The 24,646-nt window shown below is 39.2% G+C and overlaps 1 protein-coding gene across 2 annotated transcripts; it reads right to left on the bottom strand.

Annotated features, from left to right (window-relative positions):
• Positions 1-1,950: 1,950 nt before the first annotated feature.
• Positions 1,951-23,316, bottom strand: slc25a22a (solute carrier family 25 member 22a). Of its 2 annotated transcripts, none has more exons than XM_041795922.1 (11): positions 23,206-23,316; positions 15,016-15,219; positions 14,807-14,932; positions 14,607-14,662; positions 12,346-12,436; positions 11,690-11,744; positions 10,914-10,974; positions 10,201-10,345; positions 9,387-9,541; positions 9,225-9,300; positions 1,951-6,208 (listed from the first exon to the last, which is right to left on the bottom strand). In XM_041795922.1, the coding sequence occupies exons 2-11, from the start codon at positions 15,033-15,035 to the stop codon at positions 6,055-6,057; spliced, it is 939 nt and encodes a 312-aa protein (XP_041651856.1). In that variant the 5' UTR covers positions 15,036-15,219; positions 23,206-23,316; the 3' UTR covers positions 1,951-6,054. The 2 variants fall into 2 exon arrangements, with proteins under 2 accessions (XP_041651856.1, XP_041651855.1); XM_041795921.1 differs by having other exon boundaries at positions 23,107-23,231.
• Between the last annotated feature and the right edge of the window lie 1,330 nt (positions 23,317-24,646).

Below are 24,646 nucleotides of genomic sequence, written 5' to 3'. Positions count from 1 at the left end.
AAAGCATCCTGCAAACTAATGCTATAATGTTGAATACATGGCAAACAGCAGGGGATTAATAATGAATAAAGCACTGCCATAACATCAGTTCGGCTGCAGAAATCATAAAGGGATTTATAAACCTACAATGCTCAGTGAAATCCAACAAGGAAGCACATTTCCATATTGCTATCGTGCAACTTCTAAACACCTTGTTTATTGAGTGAAGCCACACAGATCTCAGAGGAGACAGGGACATGCGTGCACAAGCCGCAAGAGATACAAAGTAGCATTACTGATGATGAGATAGCAAGATGGAGTGAGAGCAGGGGTGCATGATTTACTGTTACACCGCCCAGGCTTTGCATACACCTGTAGTGTGTAGCAGCACATTGTTCCCACTCATGCAGCAGGCAGGACTGCAGCTCTGCTACAACCTCACACTGACATCTGGTGGCTCCACAAGGCAGCAAACCCAAAAAAGTCTCAGCTGCTCTCCATCTAAGCCCTGAGGAGCCACAATGTCATCCTCACACTCCTCAAAGAATCATCCTGCTGTTTACTTTGTAAAAAACAGCTGGATTGTTGAAGCTTGAAAGCGGTTGATGTGTGTTGCCCTGCTGAACAGACTACAACAGGAGAATTGAGGACAGTCAGTTTATTGAACAGCAAAATTGTGACAGGGTACACAATATTTCATTTTTTTTAACCATTGCATTGTAAATAACGTCTAGGACAACTGTGTCATTTATCACATATATTCATAAACACCCTCTTTGTTGCAGAGAGAGACATCGTAGATGGACAGTGGGGGTGGTTGTTTTTAAAGTACGATAATGCACAGTTCCTCTTGGAGGAAGACAACAGAGGCCTTGAGGAGAGCTCAGGCCTCGAGGGTCCCTGGCTGCATCATACATTGTGTGATTGACAGTTTGTGACGTCATTCGTTTTTCTTCTTTGTCTACCATGTGAGTGTGTCTGTGTGTATGTGTGACTTCTACTTATTGCATATCAGTGAGCTGGTTTGTGTGTTTTTCTATGAATGTGTAAAGCACAAATCTTTAGATTAAAATGTAATAAACTCTTCACTATAATTATAATACATCTCTTAATATCTAAGTTACATTCTTATATCTGATTTAGTTAGATTATGTAGGCGATATACATTTTGTGGATAACATAACGGACACCCTTATCTTGTCGTCTCAGCCCTGTGAGTCAAGTTTTACAGACAGATGAACTTAAAAAGTTAATCTCAATCTCCACTGAAATAAATCAGATCCAAATCCACATCTTGCATAAGCAACACATTGTCTTTCCAGTACTCTTAAGTATATTCAAAGTGTGTCTCTTGTGCCTAGAATCTTTTGTGCTTTCTTTGATTGTTTACAGGGATGGACAACTTTGGTAACCAGGAGTTTATTCTCAATGCAAAAAGGCCAAATTGTCACAGATTCATTCTCAATTTATCCATTATGATTACTAATCACTTCAATGAAGAAAGCTTGTAAGTATTTAATAATAATTGTTATAGTAACATCCATATTTTTAAAGTCAAGTGAAAATTTGGATGGTTAACTCAACTTTTTACAAGACAATTTGGCTACAGCCCGTTCATTTCTGAAGCCCACTCTCACAGAGCGTTCGTCTAAGACACCGTGTATCTCAGAATGGAAATACGAGCTTGAACTCTGGAAATAAAATCAGATTAAACTTTAGTTTAGGATTATGATACCAAACCTTAAAAGTCAAAATCCTGACCAGCATATCCTAACTGAAAAACAATAACGTTTCATAAAGCTGAGCAAACAGTTTGCTTACAGGGAAAAACCTCATCCTCCATAAAAACATTCTAAAGCAGCTTACGTAGCTCTGTTAGCTGCATAATGCTATATCGATATCGGGGCTAAGGAGCTAAGCTCAGTTAGCTCATAAAGCAGCTTCCTTAGCTACGAATCTACGTTATCTGTGTAGCTAAGTTAGCTTTAGCTACGATTGCTAAAGTTCAAATTTCTAAATCTAGCTCAGATATAGATAATGCAGCTACATAGCTAATGTGGCTAAAGCTAAGCTCACAAGCTCACAATGTTTGCTGAAGTTCATGTTAAAGCTAACTTAGCTACAGTGGCTTATGTAGTGATGTGGATTACGCAGCTAACATAGCTATATTAGCTTTTGCTTAACCTAGCTAAAGGGAGCCACCATTCGTGTATTTCTTCTAAAACAGATCTAAACATAATTTAATCATAATTTAAATGCTAAAACTTTCCAAATAAAATCAGATTAAAGTTCCCTTTAGGGTTAAGGCAACAGGTAGGATACCAAAAGTTCAAAACCTGACCTGCAAAACCTGATTACAAGATGTTTAATAAAGCTGAGTAAACAGTCTGCTTACAGGAAAAAAACTTCTATCCCAAGCACAGCTTATGGAGCTCTGTTAGCCTAGTTAGCTACATAGATAATGGAGCAACCTAGCTAATGTAGCTATGTAGGTACATTATCTACATAGCTGAACTTGCTTGAGCTATGCCTGCTAAAGTCCACGTTGCTAAAGCTAACTTATCTACATTGGCTTATATTGAGGCATTACTTAAATAGCTAGCATAGCTATGTTAGCTCTATGAAGCTAAAGCAAACCACCATTCATATAACTACTTCTAAAATGGGTCTATACATAATTCAGTCAGGGGTTATACCTCTGACCTTTCTCTTGATTTTATTAATCAAATGTCTCTTAGTCTTAAATGTTTGCAGTGTGGTCATGTAACTGCCAGACTTTCTTTGGGAATAAAGTTGAATTAAAAATAAAAACTGGAAATACGTTGCACTGGCAAATTACGACATTTCCTTTCTGATATTTATGGTGTCTCAGATGAACTGTCTGTGAGAGTGGCCATCAGAAATATACAGGCTATTTTAACATATTTGGTTTGCATCTATTTTTTTGAACGATGTTTTTAGTTATGCACACAAAAAGTTTTTCAGCCAATTACATCTACTAATTTCTTGCAATAAACTGAATACATTTTTCATGTTTTCATGGCTGATTATGTTGTGTTTTCTTCAGGTTTCCAATTCATTGGTATTTGAAATTGACTTGGGGCCGCTTTGAATGAAGAGGACCACATGTAGCCCCCAAGCTGCCAGTTGCCCACCCCTGGTTTACACTCTAAGTTATACATTTGGTGTTTCAGAGCTCCTCTGCATTCACCTGTACTCCTCCAGCTGTGAGAAGAGAGAAGAGGTGGCAGATAGGAGCAGAGAGGGGAGAAAGCATTGGTCTGACAATCAAAGAGAAAAAATACTGCAGTGTCACACTAACAACTACACACCAACTACAGCACTACACAGTCAGACACACACGCACACACACATACGAAACCAAATGCACAAGGTCAATGAAAATTCACAGCTTCAAGAGAAAAACAAAACGACTTCCACAACATTTTCAAGATTCAACAGAAAAAAAAACAGACGATAAAATCTGAAAACAATGAGGGAGAGGTGGGGGTGGGGCTGGTTCAAATATCAGATCAATAATCTCAACAACACAAAAATAGGCATTATGATCACAATAACATTGGATATGAGATGAACTGGCGATCGGAATGTTGAAAAACAACAGTGATTTATCAAGACGAGCTCACAGGAGCAGGCAGCGTTTTTTTTTTTGTTTGTTTTTTGTCAATTTCCTGTGGCTCAGCTGTCATCTGCCAACATGGCTGGAGGTGCCAGTCGATGTCTGGCAGCTCTGATGTCCCTCCCTGACCTATGGCTTTCAGTTAAGACTTTGATAATGCTGAGAGATTTCACTAGCAGGTGATTTAGTCGGCGCAGCCTCGGTCTTTAGTGCCGGAGCCTTCGTATTGCAGCTACCTCACAAAAGAAGCACCATTCAAAGTGAGTTACAGGCGGATGTTCGCAGGTCCCTATCGGCCTTTTCCATTTCTAGAGGTGTTCATGCAGAGCCACGAGTCATTCCTTTAAAACCAGCTACATTTCTAGTATCATTACATGACACCTTGTATGGTTCTGGTTCATAAAAGTGTAGCAAACAGGCTGAAACTTTACCCATAGCTCAAGGGGGATTCTTCTGTCCCCCTGTGCATACAGTAAAACACCCTCATCGATATGCTGCATTTAGTTCAAATGATGCTTGTTGCATTGAAACATGTTCCTTCATTTGATATGTCTACATCATCATAACATAAAATCACTACAATATGGATCGAAGGGGGAGCTGGAGAGGTAGGTGTGCAAATAAGCCATCATGTACAAAACAAACAATAAATCCTACAACATAAAAGTTCATATCATCTGCATATGTACAATATAGATAAGGTGGACACTTTGACACAGAGAAAAAAACACATACAAATATATAGTGCTATACTGCCTATAGAAAGGAATATTGGTAAATAGACCTCACTCCCACAAATGTTAACACATTGAAAAGTTGCATCGCATATCTACAGTGCAACAGTACAAGTGACAAGCTGCTTGAACAGTGGGAGAGAGGAAGGAATGTGATTGGATAACACACGTCAAAGTCACTTTGATCTCTGGCGAGATAAACCAATGGCAGGGCTTCAGTGTCGTGATGCACAAACAAGATACGGCGGGGCTGCTCTCAGCGGCAGCTTAAAGCAAACAAAACCTTCTAAAGCAAACAAGCAGAGATGTTTGGTAAAACTCATAACCACTCAGACATGTTGGTTTAATTTTCTGATAAAGAAATGTTTGTCATTAGCTCTTTGGGGTCCTGCCACTGATTTCAAGTCACAAAAAGAAGTTAAAAGTGAGCTGTAAACAATATTATTTGCAGTATGTCTCAATCTAAGTGGTGGAATCTACTCCAGTTAAGCTCTAATGCCTCCATAATGGTTAGCTGTACTCATGAGGTGACTCAGCAAAAACAGAATTGCTCAATATCTTCCAATAGACTGGTATCAGATTGAAATAATTGTCATTGCTTTTAGTGTTGATAGAGCTAATGCTTTCACATAAACAAGGCAGAAAACTGGCTGCACTGCTCTCTGTGCTTGCACTGAAATGCCTCATTTTTGCTCACAATCCAATCAGTGATGTCCCAGCGGGAGTTCTCCATCATCTTTTGACAGCAAACGTGAGCTGGAAACCTCCCTGCTGTGACATCACTGATTGGGATGTGGCCAAAGCACAACATCTGTGACAGTTTAGTGTAGAAACGGTGCATTTTCTATGATTCTGTGCCAAAACAAATAATGCATATTTGCAGTTTTTCTATGAACAAGTATGGTAAACTGTCTCCTCAATGTAGTGTGTAAATTTAGAAACAAGAGATGTCTTTTACAGAGGCAGAACAGTCGAACCACTGCGGTAGCATCACATATCAGATGGAACTTGATCTACTTTAAAAGCCAAGGCAATCAAAGTTCATTACAACCACTTACAGGAGAGGATGTGGTTTTTAAGGAAGGATCATAGGAGAAGTGCTGGTAGCAAAACAACACATTTCCAGGGTCTCAGTCTGAAAGAGACGTACATATTTTACTCCAATTCTACGTTCACTCTGTTTTAAGACATAGGATGTGGGAGAAATTCTTTAAAAAGTAAATTTGACCCTATCTAATGTTCTGAATTATCTTTCTAAGTAGAGTATGTGGATGTTATCTAGCCAGTCAACTAACGTCTTCTAGATGCTAATGTTGTAAAACTGGGTACTGTAGGGCTTGCAGAACTGCAGCAAAAAAGGGCAGTACATCTACTTCATAGATTCCACAATCATATTCAAAAATTGCAAACAAAATGTTGAAATCATAAAGCAATATTCCTTTAAAACTTCATCTGATATTTGTGGCTTCATTTCCAGAGCGTGCCTACTGGATTTGATGTGCCACCACTACAGGCAGCTTGGCAAAAACAAAGGCTCCGTCCTAGTAGCTATTTTAACATTCAACACAACAAATTTGAAAAAAACAAAATGTATGGATTGAGTCGTGCTTTGACCCATCCACTTTTCAAAATGAGATGAATCCTAACACAGTTGTTTGTGATGCATTATGGGAGGGAAAAGGCAGAGAGAGGAGGTGCTTCTTAGTTGTCCTTTTTAGGCAAGAAGCTGAGGATAAATTCACCCACACCCAGGAAGTAGACCACCTGGGCGATGCCAAACAGAGGTGCGATGACCAAGGCTCGACAGTAGGCTCCCTTCAGGAAGGCTGATGGACCCTCATTACGCAAGATTTTCCTGGAGAACAAAAATATACTTGTTTAAAAAAAAAATTACAAAATAACTCAAGATATGAATGTAAGATACTACATGATACATTGATACAAAATAGTATGATAAAATATGATGTGATATAAGATATGGTTAAACACATTATGATACGATGTGATATTATTGATTTGGGATGCATGATATCATCGACATGATGTCAGATATTGGCAGATATTACCATAAAAAGTTCATTATCCATTTTGCCAGATATGAACATTTCTGCTGATACTAAAAATCAAGACATTGGTAGTAACTATCAGCCTGTATCAGCTGGATACATCCGCTGTATATTCATATCAGTTTGTGGAGTTTTAGTCAGAACCAACGGACCTTCATCAGCTAGTCTTTTTCTTTGTTCATCCTCATTTATGTGGGATTAATTTGGGGCCTTTATTTGGAGAGAAGAGAACAGTGGATAGCATCAGAAACTAGAAAAGCTCTTGGAGAGCGCAGACCTCCACCATTAGCCCTATCTCCCAGTAGTAAAGAATCCTTTAAAAAATTCCTGGATCCAGACGGTGATCCGGATTACTCCCAAAATCTAATCAGTTCTTCCTTATGCCATTTCTGACATTTCCTGAAAATTTCATCAAAATCTGTCCATAACTTTTAGAGTTATGTTGCTAACAAACTAACTAACAAACTAACAAACCCTGCCGATTACATAACCTCCTTGGCGGAGGTAATAAGGGACAGAGAGTGGGGAATGACATGCAGGTGTAAAAGGGCCACAGCTTGTACTTGACCTCAGACTGCCAATTTGGAAGACTAGCTTTGGTATCGGCGATCCGTGCCCCTTTCCTTACATTTTAAGGCGTGTTCTGGAGTAAAATTGTGTCTTTGGTTATCTTTGCATTTTAAAGAGTTTTTAAGGACTATGGTTTTAGGTCTACACTACATTTATATATCTGTACTGATATTGGTTGGTTTAAATCTGTAATTATCAGCATATGGAACCTTCGTTGGGTGACCTCAGAATTTTAGCTTTGCTCTCACAGATGATGTGGTTATATTTGCATATGCTGGGGGCGGTTTGTAGCTGGAGTGTGAAGCAGTCAGGACAGAGGTCAGCACCTCCATGTCCGAGGTCAGGGTAGAATGTTGTGAGAGTTACAGGCAGATTGGTGAAGCATCGGTGGATTACAAACCATTGTGGTGAAGAGGGAGCTGAGCCAGAAGGCAAAGCCCACGATTTAATGGTAGCCTTCATTACAACACTCATTTAAGGTCATGAACTTTGGGTAATGACTGAAAGAATGAGATCGCGGCTTCAAGTGGTGGAAATGACATTCCAGGAGGGGGTCTGGGCTCAGCCAGAGAAAGCTTCCAGAGGGAGCTCAAATTAGAGCTCAAATTAGAGAGGAGCCAGCTGAGGTGGTTCAGGCATCTGATTAGGATGCCTCCTGGTTGCCTCCTAGTGGAGGTCTTCCAGGTGAGCCCAACTGGGAGGAGATCCTGGGGTAGACCCAGGACTCGCTCGAGGGATTATAGATATCTCATCTGGCCTGGGAACGCCTTGGAATCCACCAGGAAGAGCTGGAAAGTGTCACTGGGGAGCAGTGTTAATTTTGTCGACAAAAACTATGACCAAAAATGTTCATTAACTGCCATTTTTCCATGACAAAAACTAGACTAAGACTATCCAAAGATAGATCTGTGATGACTAAAACCGACAAAAAGTAAGTTTAGTTTTTGTCAAGACAACTAAAACTAGACTAAAATGTAATATAGTTTTTCTTCGGACATCCAAAATCCATGATATTTCTCTACTGTGGATAAAGCTGTCAAAAAAACAATGCATCTGTAGCTATTCTGCCTCTTATCAGTAGAAAGCAGGGACCCCAGGTTTGGCAGAGTGCATACAACACACACTACCATCACTTGGTACCAGATTAAGGCAAGAGAATAAATGCTTGGACTAAAAGTAAAGACTAAAATGTGAGGAATTTTTATGGACTAAAACTAGACTAAAATGATTTTGAGCTTTTCGTTGACTGAACCTAGACTAAAACTACAAAGGGTAGAAATGACTAAAATGTGACTAAAACAAAAAGACTAAGACTGAGACTAAAATTAAAAATAGCGGTCAAAATTAACACTGCTGGGGAGAGAGATGTCTGGGCTGGCTTGTGTATCCTGCTGCTACTGCAGCCCAGCCCCAGATAAATGGAAGAAGATGGATGGATGGATGGATGGATGGATGGGATATCTGCAAAATCAACTTATCATACATCCCTATGAATTATCAAATGTGACACGGCTACAATATAACACCTTATGATATGAAAAAAACATGATACAATATTTCATAACCAAATACAATACAATACTATTGACAGATCTTCAGCCTGGCCAAATATCTGGGCAGATGGTCTGCATTTTGCCAAGTATGTGTATCAGTGTTTCCCTTTACTGATTGCCGATCAGCAGATTCAAAAGTGTTCAACTATGGCTACACAGCAATGTGTTTCTTCCCCTCTAGCTCTATTTAACTTCCTCAGTCTCACCTTATGAATGGAAATGGATGAATGGACAATACGATAGGAAATGACATGGCCCATGATACAGAAAAGATCAAATACAGCCATTCATGTTAGCATGAATTGAGTAGCAAAATTGGCAGGGGAATCTTCACAGTGCCATATCTTCTTGGGTAATGAAATAATGATATTTGTCACCAGAAATCTTCCTCTATAAAAGAACAAGACCCATCAACTTCCTGATACGTCATCAGTAGTCATAAACAGCGTGTACGTAACCAGTCGTACATAATACTGAACACTTCTACTATGAGTGATTTCTTTAAATGCTTGTTTGAAATCAAAGGACCATAATGTATTAAAGAAATATAAAATCATATTACACTGTTACTGAAGTTTACAAATCTTGGGGGTACAGATGGCCTAGTGGTTTAAGGCACACCCCACACACCTTACCCCTAAACAACCAGCATACTATAGCAGGAAAGAAATAATGAATTCACCTGATACAGTCAGTCACTCCACTATACGTGTCTTCTGTGCTCCCTCGGGTCAGAGACTGCAGTCTGGTCTTTATCACTGAAACACACAGAGCTCAGGTGATTAAACATCGACTTATGCTGCTCACACGGCTATGTAGCAATGTTCAAAGTCCCACTGCTCACCATCAACAGGATTGACAGCAACAGCTGCTGTGCTGCCTGCAACGCAGCCAGATACAAATGACACGTAGAAAGGGGCGGGGCCTTCCACACCTCTTTTACCCAGGTTATTCAGGTTGGCGAAGAGGGGGAAATAGATGATGGAAAAAGGAACATCCCTACAAGAAAAAACGAGAGTTATATGTGGTTCTTACAGCTGGCTGGGAAAACAAAAGCACTATTCACAAGGGATTAGTATTACCTGTGGATCCCTGATGATTTGTTAATCATCAATCATAAATCAAATGTAAACGTGTAATGTATGAAATTTATGGCCAAATACTACTAACATCAGACTAGGAAATTGTTAAGAAATACAGTACCAGGCAGAGTAGAAGTGCTATACATATTAAGAGAGCAGCGCAGGGCACACATAGATTGGGACGCTGGAGTTTAAATTTCTAAGTAAAATAAAGTCAAAACCTAAAGAAAAGCACTATTAATAACCTGTATGTGTTCAAATCAGCCTTGTTTCCTACACAGCATCTTTCAGCCTCTATTATTGTTTTGATTAGGAGCATAAAAAGCCAAACAAAGTGGAAAAAAAACACAATTACTAAATCCCAGAGATGCTGGTTTATGGGATAAGTATTACCTGTGGATACATGTATGATGAAATATTGTAGGTAATTTGCCGTGGAATGTTGACGCCACAAATAGCAGATATGGAGGATTTGCATAGGATTAAAAACACCAATGTCCTGCAGGGTTATTACAAATTTCCAAAAATCCCTTGGTAATACTAACCCTGTGCAAATAGGGCTTTTGTCTATTTTACCTGAGCAATGTAGCTCCAAGGCCTTTATACAGCCCAGCAATACCCTTCTCCCTCAGTAACTGTCGTGTCAGCTGCATGGCTGTTGGGGACTTGGCCTCCACGGTTCCAGCTGCCACCGTCTCTGGCATCAGCTTCCTCTGAGCAGCTTTTAAACACAATCATAAATGTCAGAAATGTTAATATTTTGTTACATTTTGATACCACATGCTTTAAAACTATACAATCTTGGCTATTTGTATGATGGATCGTATCTTGAAGCATTGAAGTTTTGAAAAGCGATAGATCTTGTGTCTTTTTGAGATAGAGAAAGTCTGGATAAACTCAACAAATACATATTTGTGCAGTTCAGACAGTGTGCAGGAGTTTGCTTTCAGTTTTTGCTTCTTAAAAACAAAAAATTAACCCCAGCACTGGGGGCCTGAAAGTTCCCTTAAAAAAGTTGCTGTGACAGCAAAACATGTAAGGATACTCTTTATTTTTTAGTATCATATAAATGTTTTAAAATCTAAAAACTTAAACTAGAATAACACACAGCTTGGAGCCGGTATGTAAACTGGCATTTTTAATCCTTGCTGTAAAAAGATGCCAAAATAAATGTAATGTAATCTCTTGCATGACCACATGAGGCCACTCTAACTCCAGTTTATCTCTTACATTCCACTGTTATCCTTCATTCTTTGCCAAAACACCATCTGGATTTCATTTTCTCTTACCAATGCGTCCAGCATCTTGGAGCTGGATTTTCAACATCTCCATAGGAGTTGTGACAATAACCTGCCACAAAAGACAACAAAACAGAAGCATCAGATACAGGATGACAAAAACAGCTGCATTTCCTTCCATATAAATGGAATTTAAAGGTGAAGCATTTATGATTGATAAGAGCTGAGCATGTCAGGTAATACCTGTGTCCAGTATAAGTCTACTGGCATCCATTAGCTATGTGTCACCTCTTGTTTGCCCCTGTGATCCACACAGTAGTAACTAGTTAACAGGATTAAGGGTGAGATGGCCATGTTCTCAGCCACAATCTTAATCCAAGGTCTGCTACTCTTAATCTAATCACGTTCCTTAGGCTTGAAGCCTTTGCCCCCATTGACAAGAAGCATTTTCCTCTGACTCACTCGCTCAGTGCACAGGCCTCTGCACTCTCACAGCTTCTTATTTTATTAATCAAATCAAGCTGTGCGTGTATCTTTTGGCTGCTAACAGAACAATATTTCACTGATTAAAAATCATTCATGATATGGAGCGCATATATATCTCAGTTAAATAGGACAATCTGCAGATACAAGATGGAAGTATGTTTCTCTGACTACAGCCTCTCATACCAACCTGCTTGTGGCCAATTCTGGCTGCAGGCAGTGACAAATGAGGCAAAGTCCGAGGTCTCGTGGTTTGTGCATGATTTGACACAGGCAGCGCTAATGGCAGCAGCTCCAGATGGAGAACAAGAGGATGCAATTAAAGCAGCATCTCACTCACTCACCTGGCACGTTCCTGCCCCGCATCCAGCCAGCATCTCTTTGACCAAAGTGAGTTTTCTGAAACAACAAAGATTAAAAAAAAAAAAAAAAAAAAAAAAGATCAGATGAATTATGGAGTAGACTGGCCGTGTGAGAGACAGATTACTTTATTTCTGCAGTCAAAAAGAGTTGTCACCACCTGGGCTGCTGATGCTAATCTGTCTTCTGCATCAACATGTCAGGCACAAGGGCAGATTAATAATTCACAAGGTGAGCGGCTGGGCAAGACAAGTCAATCATTCATCAGCCTGCATGTTTGTCTCCACAGAGATGGGGATAGATGCCCTAGAAACTTTCAATTTTATCTGTGCAAGCAGCGCTCATGGAGAGCGAGAGTTGGTTTTAACAGCTACTAACATGATTTCAGGCACGAGTTCTGCTGGCACACAAACAAGAGGTCCTGTATTTTTAAAACCAGACATTTAACTAACGCCCGGTGATAGAAGTGACACAGCGGTGGAGGATTAACAAGAGGCTAAGTGAGAACACAGACAGCTGATGTGTCAGGTTACATGTTAGTAAACATGCCAATTAATCACGGTGTGAATGAGGGGAAGGTGTGTGTGTGGGGGGTGGGGGGTGTGTAACAGGCAGCTCTTCAGCAATTTTCATGCCTCACCCATCCTTGGAGAGGTGATGCCTGAAGAAGTCATTGGCGGCCAACTTGATGGCTTTCTCAGGGGTGACTAGTGTTAAGTTCACTGCCGCTCCTGAATGGACAAACGGATTGAGAGAAAGAGAGAGACAGAGGCACAAAGAAGAGAAAGGAAAGACGAAACAGAGAAGGCAGAGAGACAATGAGCATGTGGAATCTAGGTATTTGGTGTCGGATACATATTAGAAAAAAATGGTCAATTTGATATGTATAATGATATTGGTGTTGGGATTTAATATCTGTATTGTTAGATTTTGTATTTTTTTAAATCAATACAGAATATAAGACATGCAACGCAAGTCTTTTGTACACCAACATTTTCTACTTTAATTTTGTTATTGTTGCATATGCTTGAGTATTCCTAATCATCAGATTAACACCATCATAGATTGACTAGTAAGTCGAAAATCCCTCCTTAGTGCAAAATTCACCTCTTTAGAGAGCAGTAAAAAGTTTTGATCAAGTTCAGAAGCATGTCTTTTCTGATTTTTTTTTGTTACTATTATCTTTAAATCTATCAGTAATGGAATCTTTCTCAAATTATCAAAGTATGCGATTAATTGCAATTAATTAATTGCAAAGCCTATAATTAATTAGAAACATTTTAACTGACTGACAGTACTAGTAATATTATTATATGCATACCAGTTATGTGTTTGAATGTGTCTGAATGTTCTCTGTATATCAAGCCATAGCTTCAGCCAATAATTTATGCAATCACTAAATAGTTCATTAGTTTATGTTTTGTTTATATATTCTCTCTTTGCACTTAAATGCATTATGACTTTAATATTTATGGATTTCAATTGCAGTGTCATGCATGATAACTTCCTTAAACCCTGTGTGTACATATGAGAGACTCTTAAAAAAGCCCAGTCTATCCTTGATGAACCAGACCATCAGCTCTTTGAGGAGTTCATGCTGCTCCCTTCTGGATGCAGATATGTTCTTCCATCATGTCAGATGAACAGACTGAAAAATTCTTTAATCCTGACTGCCATTAGCGTTTTGAATAGTTCAAGGTAACATTTGTCTACGACTTATATAATCTGATGCCATTGCCATTGTTTGCTATGTGTCTGAATGTTTTCTATGTGTCTAAACTTTTATTTTATTCCTATGGTTAGAGAAGATTTTTGTATGTATTGCTGGCTGTGAAGCAATTTGCCCCTCGGGGATAATAAAGATATCCTTGATCCTTGATGACTTTACATTTTTGTATATTTTGGAGAATTTCATTTAAAGTTTTGGGAGAAATTTTCTTGATTTTTTTTGTTTTGGGGGGGGGATTTGTCTGGAAATTTTCAGGCATTTTTTGTTGAAATTTAGGACATGTTTTTGTAATTTAGAAGAATTTTAACTAAATTGGGGGTTGGAGCTTTGAAATTTACAGGTATTTACATAGAAATATAGGAAATGTAGTTGTCAATTTTGTTAGTTTGATTGGAAATCTAAGGCGGGGGTTCCTTTGAAATTTTCAAGAATTCCAATGGAAGTTTTGGGGAATTTATTTGGATGTTTGTGGGAATCTTTGTTTATATTCATGGAATTTTGGGGAATGTGTTTGTAAATTTGATAAGAAATTTTAGGGGGCTTTTCCCTGACAATTTTTTTGAATTTTCATGATTTTTTTTTGAGAATCTTTTTTATTCTAATATTTAGGCTTTATGATAGTTTCACTAAAACATTTAGGGAATAGTTGAACACCTTTTGAGGTACATTTTATAGGATGTTAAAAAAAACATCATATTTATCATTTTTTTGTCAAAACTAATTTCCATTCCCATTTGAAGCTTGTGAGGTCTCACTTATCCCAAATAAGTGGAAGAAACTAAAAATGCATTACAGAAGCTCAAGTCTGAGGAGGTTAAACTTCAATTTTTTTTTCCAAGCAAACCATAAAACGGGACTAAAGCCGTAAGAGTCCAAAGAAGTACATACATTTTTTAATTGTGTCATAAACTATTTCTTTATTTACTATTCAAAAGTTTATTTCAGTCTGAGATAATGGGTCATTTTATTATCATATAAATCTCTCTTATCATTTCTGATCATTGTTAAACAGTAGGTTTAAGTAAACAGAAACACATTTCTACAACCTTCAGACCTTCAGTCTTTAATGTTGCTAGTTTGAATTGCTGTATATTGTCTTTTTTTTTAATTTGTGTATTTATAAGCCTGTGTGAATATAGAACACTTATCCTCTGTCAAAGTTCAGAGCTTACCTCGGTACATCCCAAAGTACCCCTCTGACCGGATGGTCTTGATAAGGCAATCTGACCTGAAACACAAAGACAGCAAAACAAATGATGTCAAACAATCTGATAACAAGATAGGTTGTCTAATTGGTTGTTTCTGATGGCAACAGGGCAACAATGACATAGAGACTTTAAAAAAGTGGGAAAATAAAACAAAACTTTCATACATGCTGGTGTAAAGGCGAGATCCATTTTGCTGGTTTTGCAGGCGAGTCTTGGCCAGGTCAATGGGAAACACACATGTCACTCCAATCAGGCCAGCGATCCCCCCATTGATCAATTTGGCAGGCAAACTGTAGGAAAAGAGGACAGCGAGACTAAAATATGACATGAAAAAGAACAACAGATGTAGAAAAGCTGCTTTATTAAACCTTACCTGATCTGCTTGTCAGCCATTTATGTTAAGCCCTGGCTGGTCAAAGAGTCAATATGTTGATAAGCTAGTCACTCGATGGTCGTCCTTGGTTTCCGTTGTATATAACAATAGTGTGTTGCTCTCACAATGGGATTACTGCAGCCTAATTGTGCTCTGTCTGTTCTCTTCTCTGTTCAGAAGTTCTTAATTCCAGTTACAAGATACCTGGAAAGAAACACAGAAGTATCTGTTCAGATTAAACAGGTTCTACAAGAAGTAGAGCATTGTAATAATGTTAAAATGCTTAATTTTTAAGTCTGCATGTTTCTATTACAATGTACTAAATCCAAAGGCAGAGGTAAATAATTGTCTTGTTTTTTAGATTTGTTTGACAGACTTCTGTCCATAAAATTAGATTAATTAGAAATTCTCCTAAATAAAGAGATTTTACAAAAGATTTTAGAGAGAATCAGTCTCAGTTTCCTGTACAAACTAAACCTGGGTCACTTTATCACTCTGAGCATGTGGAGCTTTATTTTGAAAAGGTCCACTGTCCTTCGGCACAGTTTTAGACTCAAATTTGAGCAAACAGAGGATAGATTCTATAGAACTTGTGTGGTATTTTACTCCGGGAGGTTAATAGTTGTTAATATTTACAGTAGGTTTTGCAGGATGATTATGTAAGCCCCTTCACTGAGGATGAGCATCTGTAGGGCTGAAAGAAGAACTGTCTGACTCTTCTCACAGGTGGGCTGTGGCTCATATCAAACACAACCCTCAGACACAAGTGGGGTGGCGAGTCAACAGTAGCCTGGCATGACTGACTAGCAGCACAATGACAAAATGGACACAGTTCAGCCTGTGGGAAACTGAACTGAGGTCGCGGAGTAATGTATGAGCAGCTTCAATACAGTGAAAAAAGAAACAAGTTTAAGTGAGAACATTTCGCATCAAAATTCTCATCCCTATTCACCTTATGTAGCTCCTGCTACTTAATACGTAGCTTGTGGATTTTGTGTTACCGTCTTTCCCTACAGTTTTTGTGACATCCTCTCACAGACAAAACTAGAAAAGCACTCGGAGAGCACAGACCTCCGCCAAATGTCAGGTGGTGTAACCAGTGATTCAGTTGGTGAAATTACAGAATTGTCAACATACGAAATAAATAATATTATTTAAAGCTGTAAAAATATCTACTTCACTTCTAACTAGGTAAATGATGTAACCCATATAATTTTCTTTTTTTTTTAATTACAGTTTTGCTTAGGTGAGCAGGTACACTTTCCATGTCAGGTGGTACAACCAAGGTGAAACAGCAAAATTGTATTTTACCATAAAATTCCAAGAGTACCTGGATGCAGCCGAGGACCTCCACTTCAAACCGGAAGTCAGAAAATTGCTGCCATATCTCGTCTTCTAATACCAGAGGTCAGTGACTTGCGGTATTAGAAGACAAGATATGACTTGCTTGTCTGACTTCCAGTATGAAGTGGAGGCTGCATCCAGGCCCCTCTCAAAAATTCTGCATTTTAATGTAAATATTTACATATTCACTATCTAAGAAGAATAAGAGAAACAATGTGTCCAAGTATTGGCCTGTTTAATTTGAAATTAGTCATTAATGTCAGGTGGTACAACTGCAAATGAATGAAGCTTTATATGTCAGTAACCCATACACTGAACTGATGGAAAATGTACCTGGGTGGCCCACCCAAGCATTGTCCATGAGTAGCAAACACTTCAGTATCTAAAATGTTGACAACTTTACTTCCCAAGTGTACTGCTGCACAAACTACACACAATATCCAGTCTAAATAAAGAGGCAAGCCAAGAGTATTATATACACCAAACACACCAAACACACCAAAACATCAATATTCAGTCTATGAAGACTTAGGCAGTAAATACACAGAGCTAGGAGGCTGAAAGGAAGAAATGTTTGGCATTTTCCCTTGAAAAAAAAAAAAATATCAGAGTGTTTTTAAAACTGACAACCATTATGAGAGAAAGCTGAAGCTGTGTGTAGAGAGACTACTCTTTGTTTTACAGATCCACTATCATTAGCACATCTGTGCGCCATGTGTCCTTGAGCACTCGTGTTTTATGTTGGAGCTCTTCTATAATGTATTTTGGTCATATATTTCAAACACACTGTATAGGTGGAAGATTTCGCCTCTATGGGCCTAACTGTCATTTTTTGTAAACAGATGAAATGTGTCTTGTGAGGCCAAGATGCTTCCTATTTTTGGTCCAGAGTGCCTTCAATGAGAAGAGGACGTTTTCCATTTCCCCTTTTCATTCTCTCCACCCCCTCCATCCACCAATCACAACCTGCCTCTGCATGTGCAACCCGCCTCCTCCTCTCCACTCCACACCCCCCCCCCCACATCATTTCCCTCAGTCACGAGTCACGACTCTCAAAACACAGCTTTTCCGTCTCAGATCTTTGCTGACTTGCGGGTTTTTTGGTCTTTGTGAAGTGCATTTACAGCACTCATTCAGCTAAACTCCAGACTCTTGGGTTCAGAGAGATAGCGCAGTGTGAGTGGGGATGTTTAGGATTTTAATGACTGCAGCTGCGGTCTGGTGTGTTTGGTTTGGATGGGGACTCGAGGCCCCCGCTGGCTGCTCCAGAGGTGAAGGAGGGAGGAGGAGAGGACCTCTCTGGTCTCTGCCGGCTGGTTTGTTCTCCTCTCTCCTCCCTGGAGCTTCACACAGCAGATTTCACAGCCCTCCTCTGCTGCTCATCTCTCTCTATCTGATCCTGAACATTTTCTCACCCAGCACTACCCACCTCCTCACTTTGCTGCACACTTCTTTTGTTCCCTGTTTCCTGTCACTGGCTTCCTCTGAATATATTCACAGTTCACACGATTTCTATTCCATCTGAGGAGGAAAAGCATGGGTTTTTAGCTTTATTCATTCCCCTGTGAGTCCACCTCAAACTGACATTTCCCTCCTTCCTGTCCATAGCTTGCACCAATAGTTCTTCAGTTCATCTTCACCACATTGCATCTGCAGAAGGACATTTACATGACCTACAGTTACTGTCTGCTGTCCTTTCATGACAATTGGAGTCTGTTTGGAAACAAATGCTCCAGTGTCTGAGTGTCTACAGCACAGTGGCATCACTCATTACAAAAAACCTCCAACATACGCCTTTCATTCTCAGTGCAATAGAGGAATAAACTGTTGGAAAAGTGCAAAGATTTCATTCAGACACCAACATATCCATAACTAAACTATTATAAAAGAAAAAAATGCTTCCTACTTTGTCAAAAGGAAGAAATAAATTTGATTTTAAGGGACTAAAAAGATTAAAAATACTTCTCTTGTTCACAGAGGTCATATTTTGAGTTTGTACCTCAGGAAAAGATAAGCTCTGATGAGTAAACAACAGACAAGGTGATTGTGAAACTTAGCTTCCATGCAGAGCCTTTAACTACTTCACCAAACCGCTAACGCAAGCGGCGATTAAAGAGTAGCATAAGCGTCAGTGCACCGACAGATAACAGCTCTGTTTTTGACCCTTGTTCATCATTTAACCTTGAACAGTAAGGCAATAAACGCTGTTTTATTGACAAGGACCCTGAAAGTTAACTTTCTGTGTTGAAGAAATTGTTTTGCATTAAATATGGACATTTACTTCTTTAAAATCCACCTTTAAAAGATTTTAAAACATGTCATTCCACTTGAATGAACCATTTTTATATTTTAATGCTTACATTAAACATCAGGCTACCTCTAACCTCTGTGCTAATCTTGTCCGATGAAGATAGATGACAAATCAAATCTATGTTGATTTTTGGTGGCAGTGTGTCCCTTTTTCTTTTCTCTTGGATCCTGGGGCGACGCCGCTTTTCTTAGGTACATGTAGGGGGGCTCCAAGGAAAAATGCTCAGGAAACACTGCCCATTGGGCCATCTGCGCCCCCTGCTGTTATGTTTAAAGGAAAGGAAATAAGTAACTTCCGGTAAATCAAAGATTATTAAACTAACTCGACTAAGAAAAAGGAGCTTGTTATGGATTGAAATTAAAATAAGAGAACAGTAAAAAGGGAAATGTTTGAAACGAAAGGCTTGACTTTGTGACTTTTCACTTGTTTACTTCACTTTTGTCTTTCTTGTGATGTTTTGCTGTTTGTGTTTGATGCTTTGTCGTAACTGTGGTTCTGCTTTTTGTCAAAGCACTTTGTAAACCTGTTTTTAAAGGTGCTATACGAATAAAGTTTATTTTTATTATTATTATTGTTCACTGAGCTGTCAGTGAGTTTTTTTTATGTAAGAGGAGACTTTAAGGAGCATTAGTGTCCTTATTTTACATCGCTGTGGTTGTAGGGAGACACTGACAGAGTTAAACCAAAGTGTGCTGAAAAGGACAATAATGCATGCGACTAATCATAATCTCAAATATATGACTCATAGCGAAACTTTGCTGTAAATTATGAAAATTAAATCTTTTTTTTTTCCAAACACCTCGTGTGACATCTACCCAGTGTCAGAGGTTATACAAGTATTACAAATTACTCTATAGAAATAATCGTTCTAGTTGCTATTTTGACTTATTTTGATTTTAGAGCCATATAGGGAAATTAGTGAAAATTTAAGAATGTTTCCTGACCAGCTCAAAACTCCACACAGGAGCTTTAATGCACACCCATAGAGGTGGGGCAGAAGGAGTATCAACATAGTCACATCTGTACCATTTATGGATGACATAACTTACTATATTTAGAGGAATTGAGCATTTATGTAAGGTAAGTAAGGTAAATAATAAGAATAATAACTTTAATGGAACATTAGCTGAAAACAAGGGAGTTTGTTAAGCTAGCTTCTTATAGAAAACAAAGATTTTTCAAATATCTTAACCTATTAAAAGCCTTCATAAAAGGCACATAATGTGTTTTTTCTCCAAATAGAACACATAATATATAATGTTAATGCATTTAGGGCTAAAAGTGCTTTAAGGTGGAGGCATAAAATCAAGTACTATGTCTGTACATATCAAACAGTGGTTTCTACTAATCTGCTCCAAGGAATGCCTCATCAGAAAAGACAAGTATAATCCTGCAAATACTGAAAATCTCCACACAGATGCTTTCGAATTTGCAATGCAAAACTCCATGCAAACTATATTCCTTCGTTCAAATCCACCAGAGGATGAAATACCCCATCAATCCCCGCACAGTGACAGTGAGTTTGGAGATTGACAGGAGGAAGTGGGTGGCTATAGAGGTGACAAAGCACCATGGTAGTCAGCACTCAGCTCATGTGACTGTGGCTTGTTGAAGAGACGGAACAGTTAAGAAATGAGAAATCACACGGGGCATTTCTCATTAGCAAGTAGCAGGCTGTTAATACCAGTCCATCTGTCTCACATGAACCGGTCTGATTCACAGTGAGCTCTAAGCCGGCGACCTATGAGAGGACCTATGTGAGGACCTATGTGAGGACTGTATCAGAGGCAGGATCCTATCCACATGCTCTAATGTAGACAGGCTGCATATGAAAGAATGCTCAAGCACTTTGGAGTTCGGTGCCTTGCTAAAGGGGATAAAGGCAGTTGGTACCTCACCAGCAACTAAATCAATTCCATTAAACCATGGACCCTCTGTTTCCAACCAAAATTCTAACAAACTACTTCTGCAGGAGAACTTTGATCGTATCATTATAAAATGTGTTATCGGTGTATTGCTAACTTTGGTAATCTTAGCACAAGAGACTAAATTCCCGCTTGATATCATCAGCCTGTATGTAGTGGAGTTATGCTTTTTTCAAATGCCAGTTTATAAAATGCATGCTATTTTGGGACATCTAGAGCACTGCGGATACAAGGGATGAATTTTTGTAGTGTCACAGATAAATCTGATTACTATTTCCTCTTCCCTACAGCATCAGGATTATAAACCTAATGCCTACTTATGAAAGCTCGCTAGCCATCTCCATTTACAACCAGTGGCCCATTAGTTACTATCAGGACACGGTGATGCATTTACACTACAAGTCCTGCACACTGAGTTCACATTACAGCCATTAATGCCTGCACAGTAACACATTGTTGTAATAATCACCTGCTGTAGATCAGAAATAACGAGCAGAGTTCAACTTACAGGCAGCCAAAATGCCCCTTCTGTGCAGAGAGGTGGTGTAGAGTTTACTCCCTCCTTTGACACCACATGTATTGATGGTGCCCCAGTTTCTGAAGTCACCTGGGGGTTTTTTCTCTTGCATCTCCTTGGTTTCCTCCCTCTCAGCTTTCCTACAGCCTTGATAACAAAATAATAAAACCCCTGTGTTGACTCAGATAAAAGCCAAATGCAGCTTTGAAGCATCTGGTTACACTTTGCCGATTACAGTACAGCCATGAGAGGCCAGATGGAGTTTAACTTTCACATAGCATCACATCATCTTCCCACCAGCAGGGCTGTACATTGTTGCGATGCAGTGCACACATAACAGTGACATTTGCCAGTCCTTGCCTCTGGGATTCTAGCACATTTTCAGAATGCTATATGAATGCAGACAGGCATGCAGATTAAACAACATTTCTAGAGAAAAGGATTATTTTATCAGTTTATGTAAAAAAGGTGCAACAGGGCCAGCAATGTCACCCTACACCCAAGAATGGCTCACCTCATCAATTATTTCAAGGCAGTAGGAAAAGCCTTATAACACTGTCTGGCCTCTATATAACCTGAACAGTACACTATTCAAAGCTATTCTAAACCATTTTGACTCCTCTGGATTTATCTTAAAACACTTGTAAAGTATCAAGCTCTAAACATCATTTTTCAGGACAGCCTGGGCTTTGATCAACTGATAGACAAAAGGTGTTGCATGTTTAAGACAGAAAGAGCAGCAGACATTCACTTGAATCCACAGGCTGGAAAATTCTGACATTTCTCAAGTCCTTTTCAACAGTGCTGTGTACAGGTTGCATTTTTAAAAAAGTATAAAACACTTGGCCTCTTGAACATAAGATAAATGTGCAGAAGAGCATAACAACTGCATGTAAATCCGTGCATATTCACAAATACATTGTCATATTCAGCACTAAAATGTTGCCAACTTATTTGTGTAACTTACACATTGTACAGTAGTAAACTTGTAAGTATTTTTTGATGTTTTTGAAATAAGTAGGTAAGTTTCATGACAGCCCTAGCAGGAACTTTCAACCCCTTCCTCAGCAGTAAATTGCTCCCCTGCAGGAGGCTTCCTGTATGTTTGTTTCTTGGAGGAATTTGAGGCCTTGATGAACAGAGGTAACAGGTAGCGGTCTAAAAAAATCGTATGAACAATATTGAGCATTAATAAGAGGCTCCATCTTGCTTTTTTTCGCCATACACTAAGAAGTTACTGTATGTTAATGATTAGCCACTCAGAGCCTGTCAGAGGTGAGCACTCTGCTCTGCCAATAAGAAAAGGAGGTGGGTTCAGTTAAAGTGGGTTTAGCCTCCACTACCAGCATCCCAGCCCACATGATAATAATTACACCGTCACTACAGAGCCAAAGCCGGCAGAGGGCGGCCGCAGAGTCCCTCTTTACATGAATAAATTCGCTTTCTATGCCGGTTTGTCTGTAGTAACAGAAAAAAAACCAAGGTGCAATGACCAAACGAACCGTTACACCCCACTTAAGACACGTATCTTAAATAACCGTTGTGAAAAATCGTCACACCTGAGCCGAATTGCTAGTCGGTTTAAAGGGTTAAAATATGACCTGGTATATTATTAACCGGTATATTAACGACTGAATTGTTACCGTCATTGATTCGTGACTCCTAACATCCATGTCTACATCGTCAAAGCTTTCATTTTTCACACGTTAGAATTGCATTAAAACCATCCATATGTTGAAAATGCTAGGCTTGCCACATAACGGAATATGATTTGCTGCTGTTTCTCACAACGCAGCGTCAAACCGTTACATCCAAGACTGAAGAACTACAGTGCTTTTCGTAGCTTATTTTCAAATAGAAAAGGACATTCAGCTTAATAAATGTCCTTTCCTGTAGTACAGGTAAGAACACGACGTTAATACACGCATTTTCAGAAAAAAAAACCCACTCGCCTGGGTTCATACCAAGACTTTAACATCCCGTTATCTACATACCACATAGAGGCGCTTCCGTTATCTCTCCCGGTGTGGTGTAAAAATCAGAGCCTTTACACTGTGTATCTTTGGCTGACACACCGACAATAGCTAACCTACCGGTGTTACTAGCATTTGAGAGTCCAGCGGAGGGAGGTAAGAGGAGGTGGGAGTGGAAGCAGGCAGGCAGGCAGGCAGGCGGGGAAGGAGGGAGGGGGAGCAGCAGCCGAGCTGGCGATGGAGTAGCCAGAAGTCGAATAAAAAACAGAAAGGGGATTTAAAGGAGTCCTCTAGTGGCATGTAGTAGAAGTACAGACATATTTTTATTTGCAGAAGAGGTGTAGGAATAGAGGATGGGGCGCAGCGTCATCGTGACGTGTCATGTCAACCCGATGACCTTGAACAATAAATAGAAAAAAGTGCTCTGGTAGAAATATCGGGGGTGACTCACTACACGACTCTGAGAAGAGAGGGTATAAAAACAGCTGACACATTTCTGTATGTCACAGCATCACTGGAAATTTTAAACAGTGAAAAATGTCCTGAGATTTTGCTGCAGCTACAAGCACATTTCTAGATGACCAAAGACACACAAGGAAGAAAATAAATGAGCCATAAAAAAGCCACCTTTTGCACTTTGACTTAGTGATCCAGGTCCTTACAGTCCATCAGCTCCCTGTGTTTGCTCTGCTTTTAACTCTATCCTGGTTAGATGACAGATGTCTTGGTAGAAGTACTGTTCAACCCAACAAATACAGTAAAAAGCTGATGAAAATATACAGATAAGCAAAAATCTTTTGATAATACTTTGAAAATAGGGGCACAAATAACTGTGGAATGGTTCCTATGATATAACTGGGCTCTTAAAATGTCTGTTAGAATTATGGTTCCCATGATATACATAGTATAACTAGGTTCTTTTGTTGTCTGGGTTGATGTCTCATGAAGTCTAGGTTTTTATGTTGTTTAAAATAAATTTATCTGGTTTTGGATTAGGTTCTTTTACTGTTGTGGCTCTGTTAATGTTTTTGGGTGCCTTTCACTGTCTTTGTCTTTTGCTTGGATTGCAAGCCTGCCCACAGAGTTGGCTGAGACCCTAAAAAAACGAGTAAATGGGCCCTCCCCAGTTGTGATTGACTGATATCAATGCATGTTCATCTGATCAGCAGAATTGGTGCTCCTGTCCTGGCTAACACTAGCCTCATTTTGGAGCTGAAAAGAGCACCAAGCTATCATTGGGTTCTGTTGTTGAAATTATTTATGAATGCCACTTTTTTAACCCCATTTCATCACTGTCTCTGCCCATTTGTGCAAAATTTGATTCCCAGTTTAACCCACTTTTTTCTCTTTTAACAGGTTTTGCCTATTTTTGCCACTTTTTAATCACTTTTCCCCATTTCCTGTCTATTTTACCCCTTTTTTGCCTTCTGTAACACTTATTGCCACTTTAACCCCCCTCTCCCAACCTATTATTGACAATTTTGACAAATTTCGCCACTCCTAAACCACTTTTCACCACTTTTTTTTTCCATATTTAACCCCTTCTTTGAATTTTCATCTT

This window comes from Cheilinus undulatus, linkage group 9, assembly GCF_018320785.1.
Source record: "Cheilinus undulatus linkage group 9, ASM1832078v1, whole genome shotgun sequence".
Lineage (NCBI taxonomy): Eukaryota > Metazoa > Chordata > Actinopteri > Labriformes > Labridae > Cheilinus > Cheilinus undulatus.
Note: the sequence above shows the minus strand (reverse complement) of the source record. Positions and strands in the feature narration are given on the sequence as shown.

What these genes read in the sequence shown, in the direction of transcription:
- slc25a22a (XM_041795922.1), bottom strand. Translation starts at nt 15,035, where the DNA reads ATGGCTGACAAGCAGATCAG. An exon ending in GCGGGGCAGGAACGTGCCAG is followed by an intron (nt 10,975 to 11,689) that starts GTGAGTGAGTGA and finishes CTTTTGTGGCAG; the next exon opens with GTTATTGTCACAACTCCTAT. An exon ending in TGCTGTCAATCCTGTTGATG is followed by an intron (nt 9,301 to 9,386) that starts GTGAGCAGTGGG and finishes TGTGTGTTTCAG; the next exon opens with TGATAAAGACCAGACTGCAG.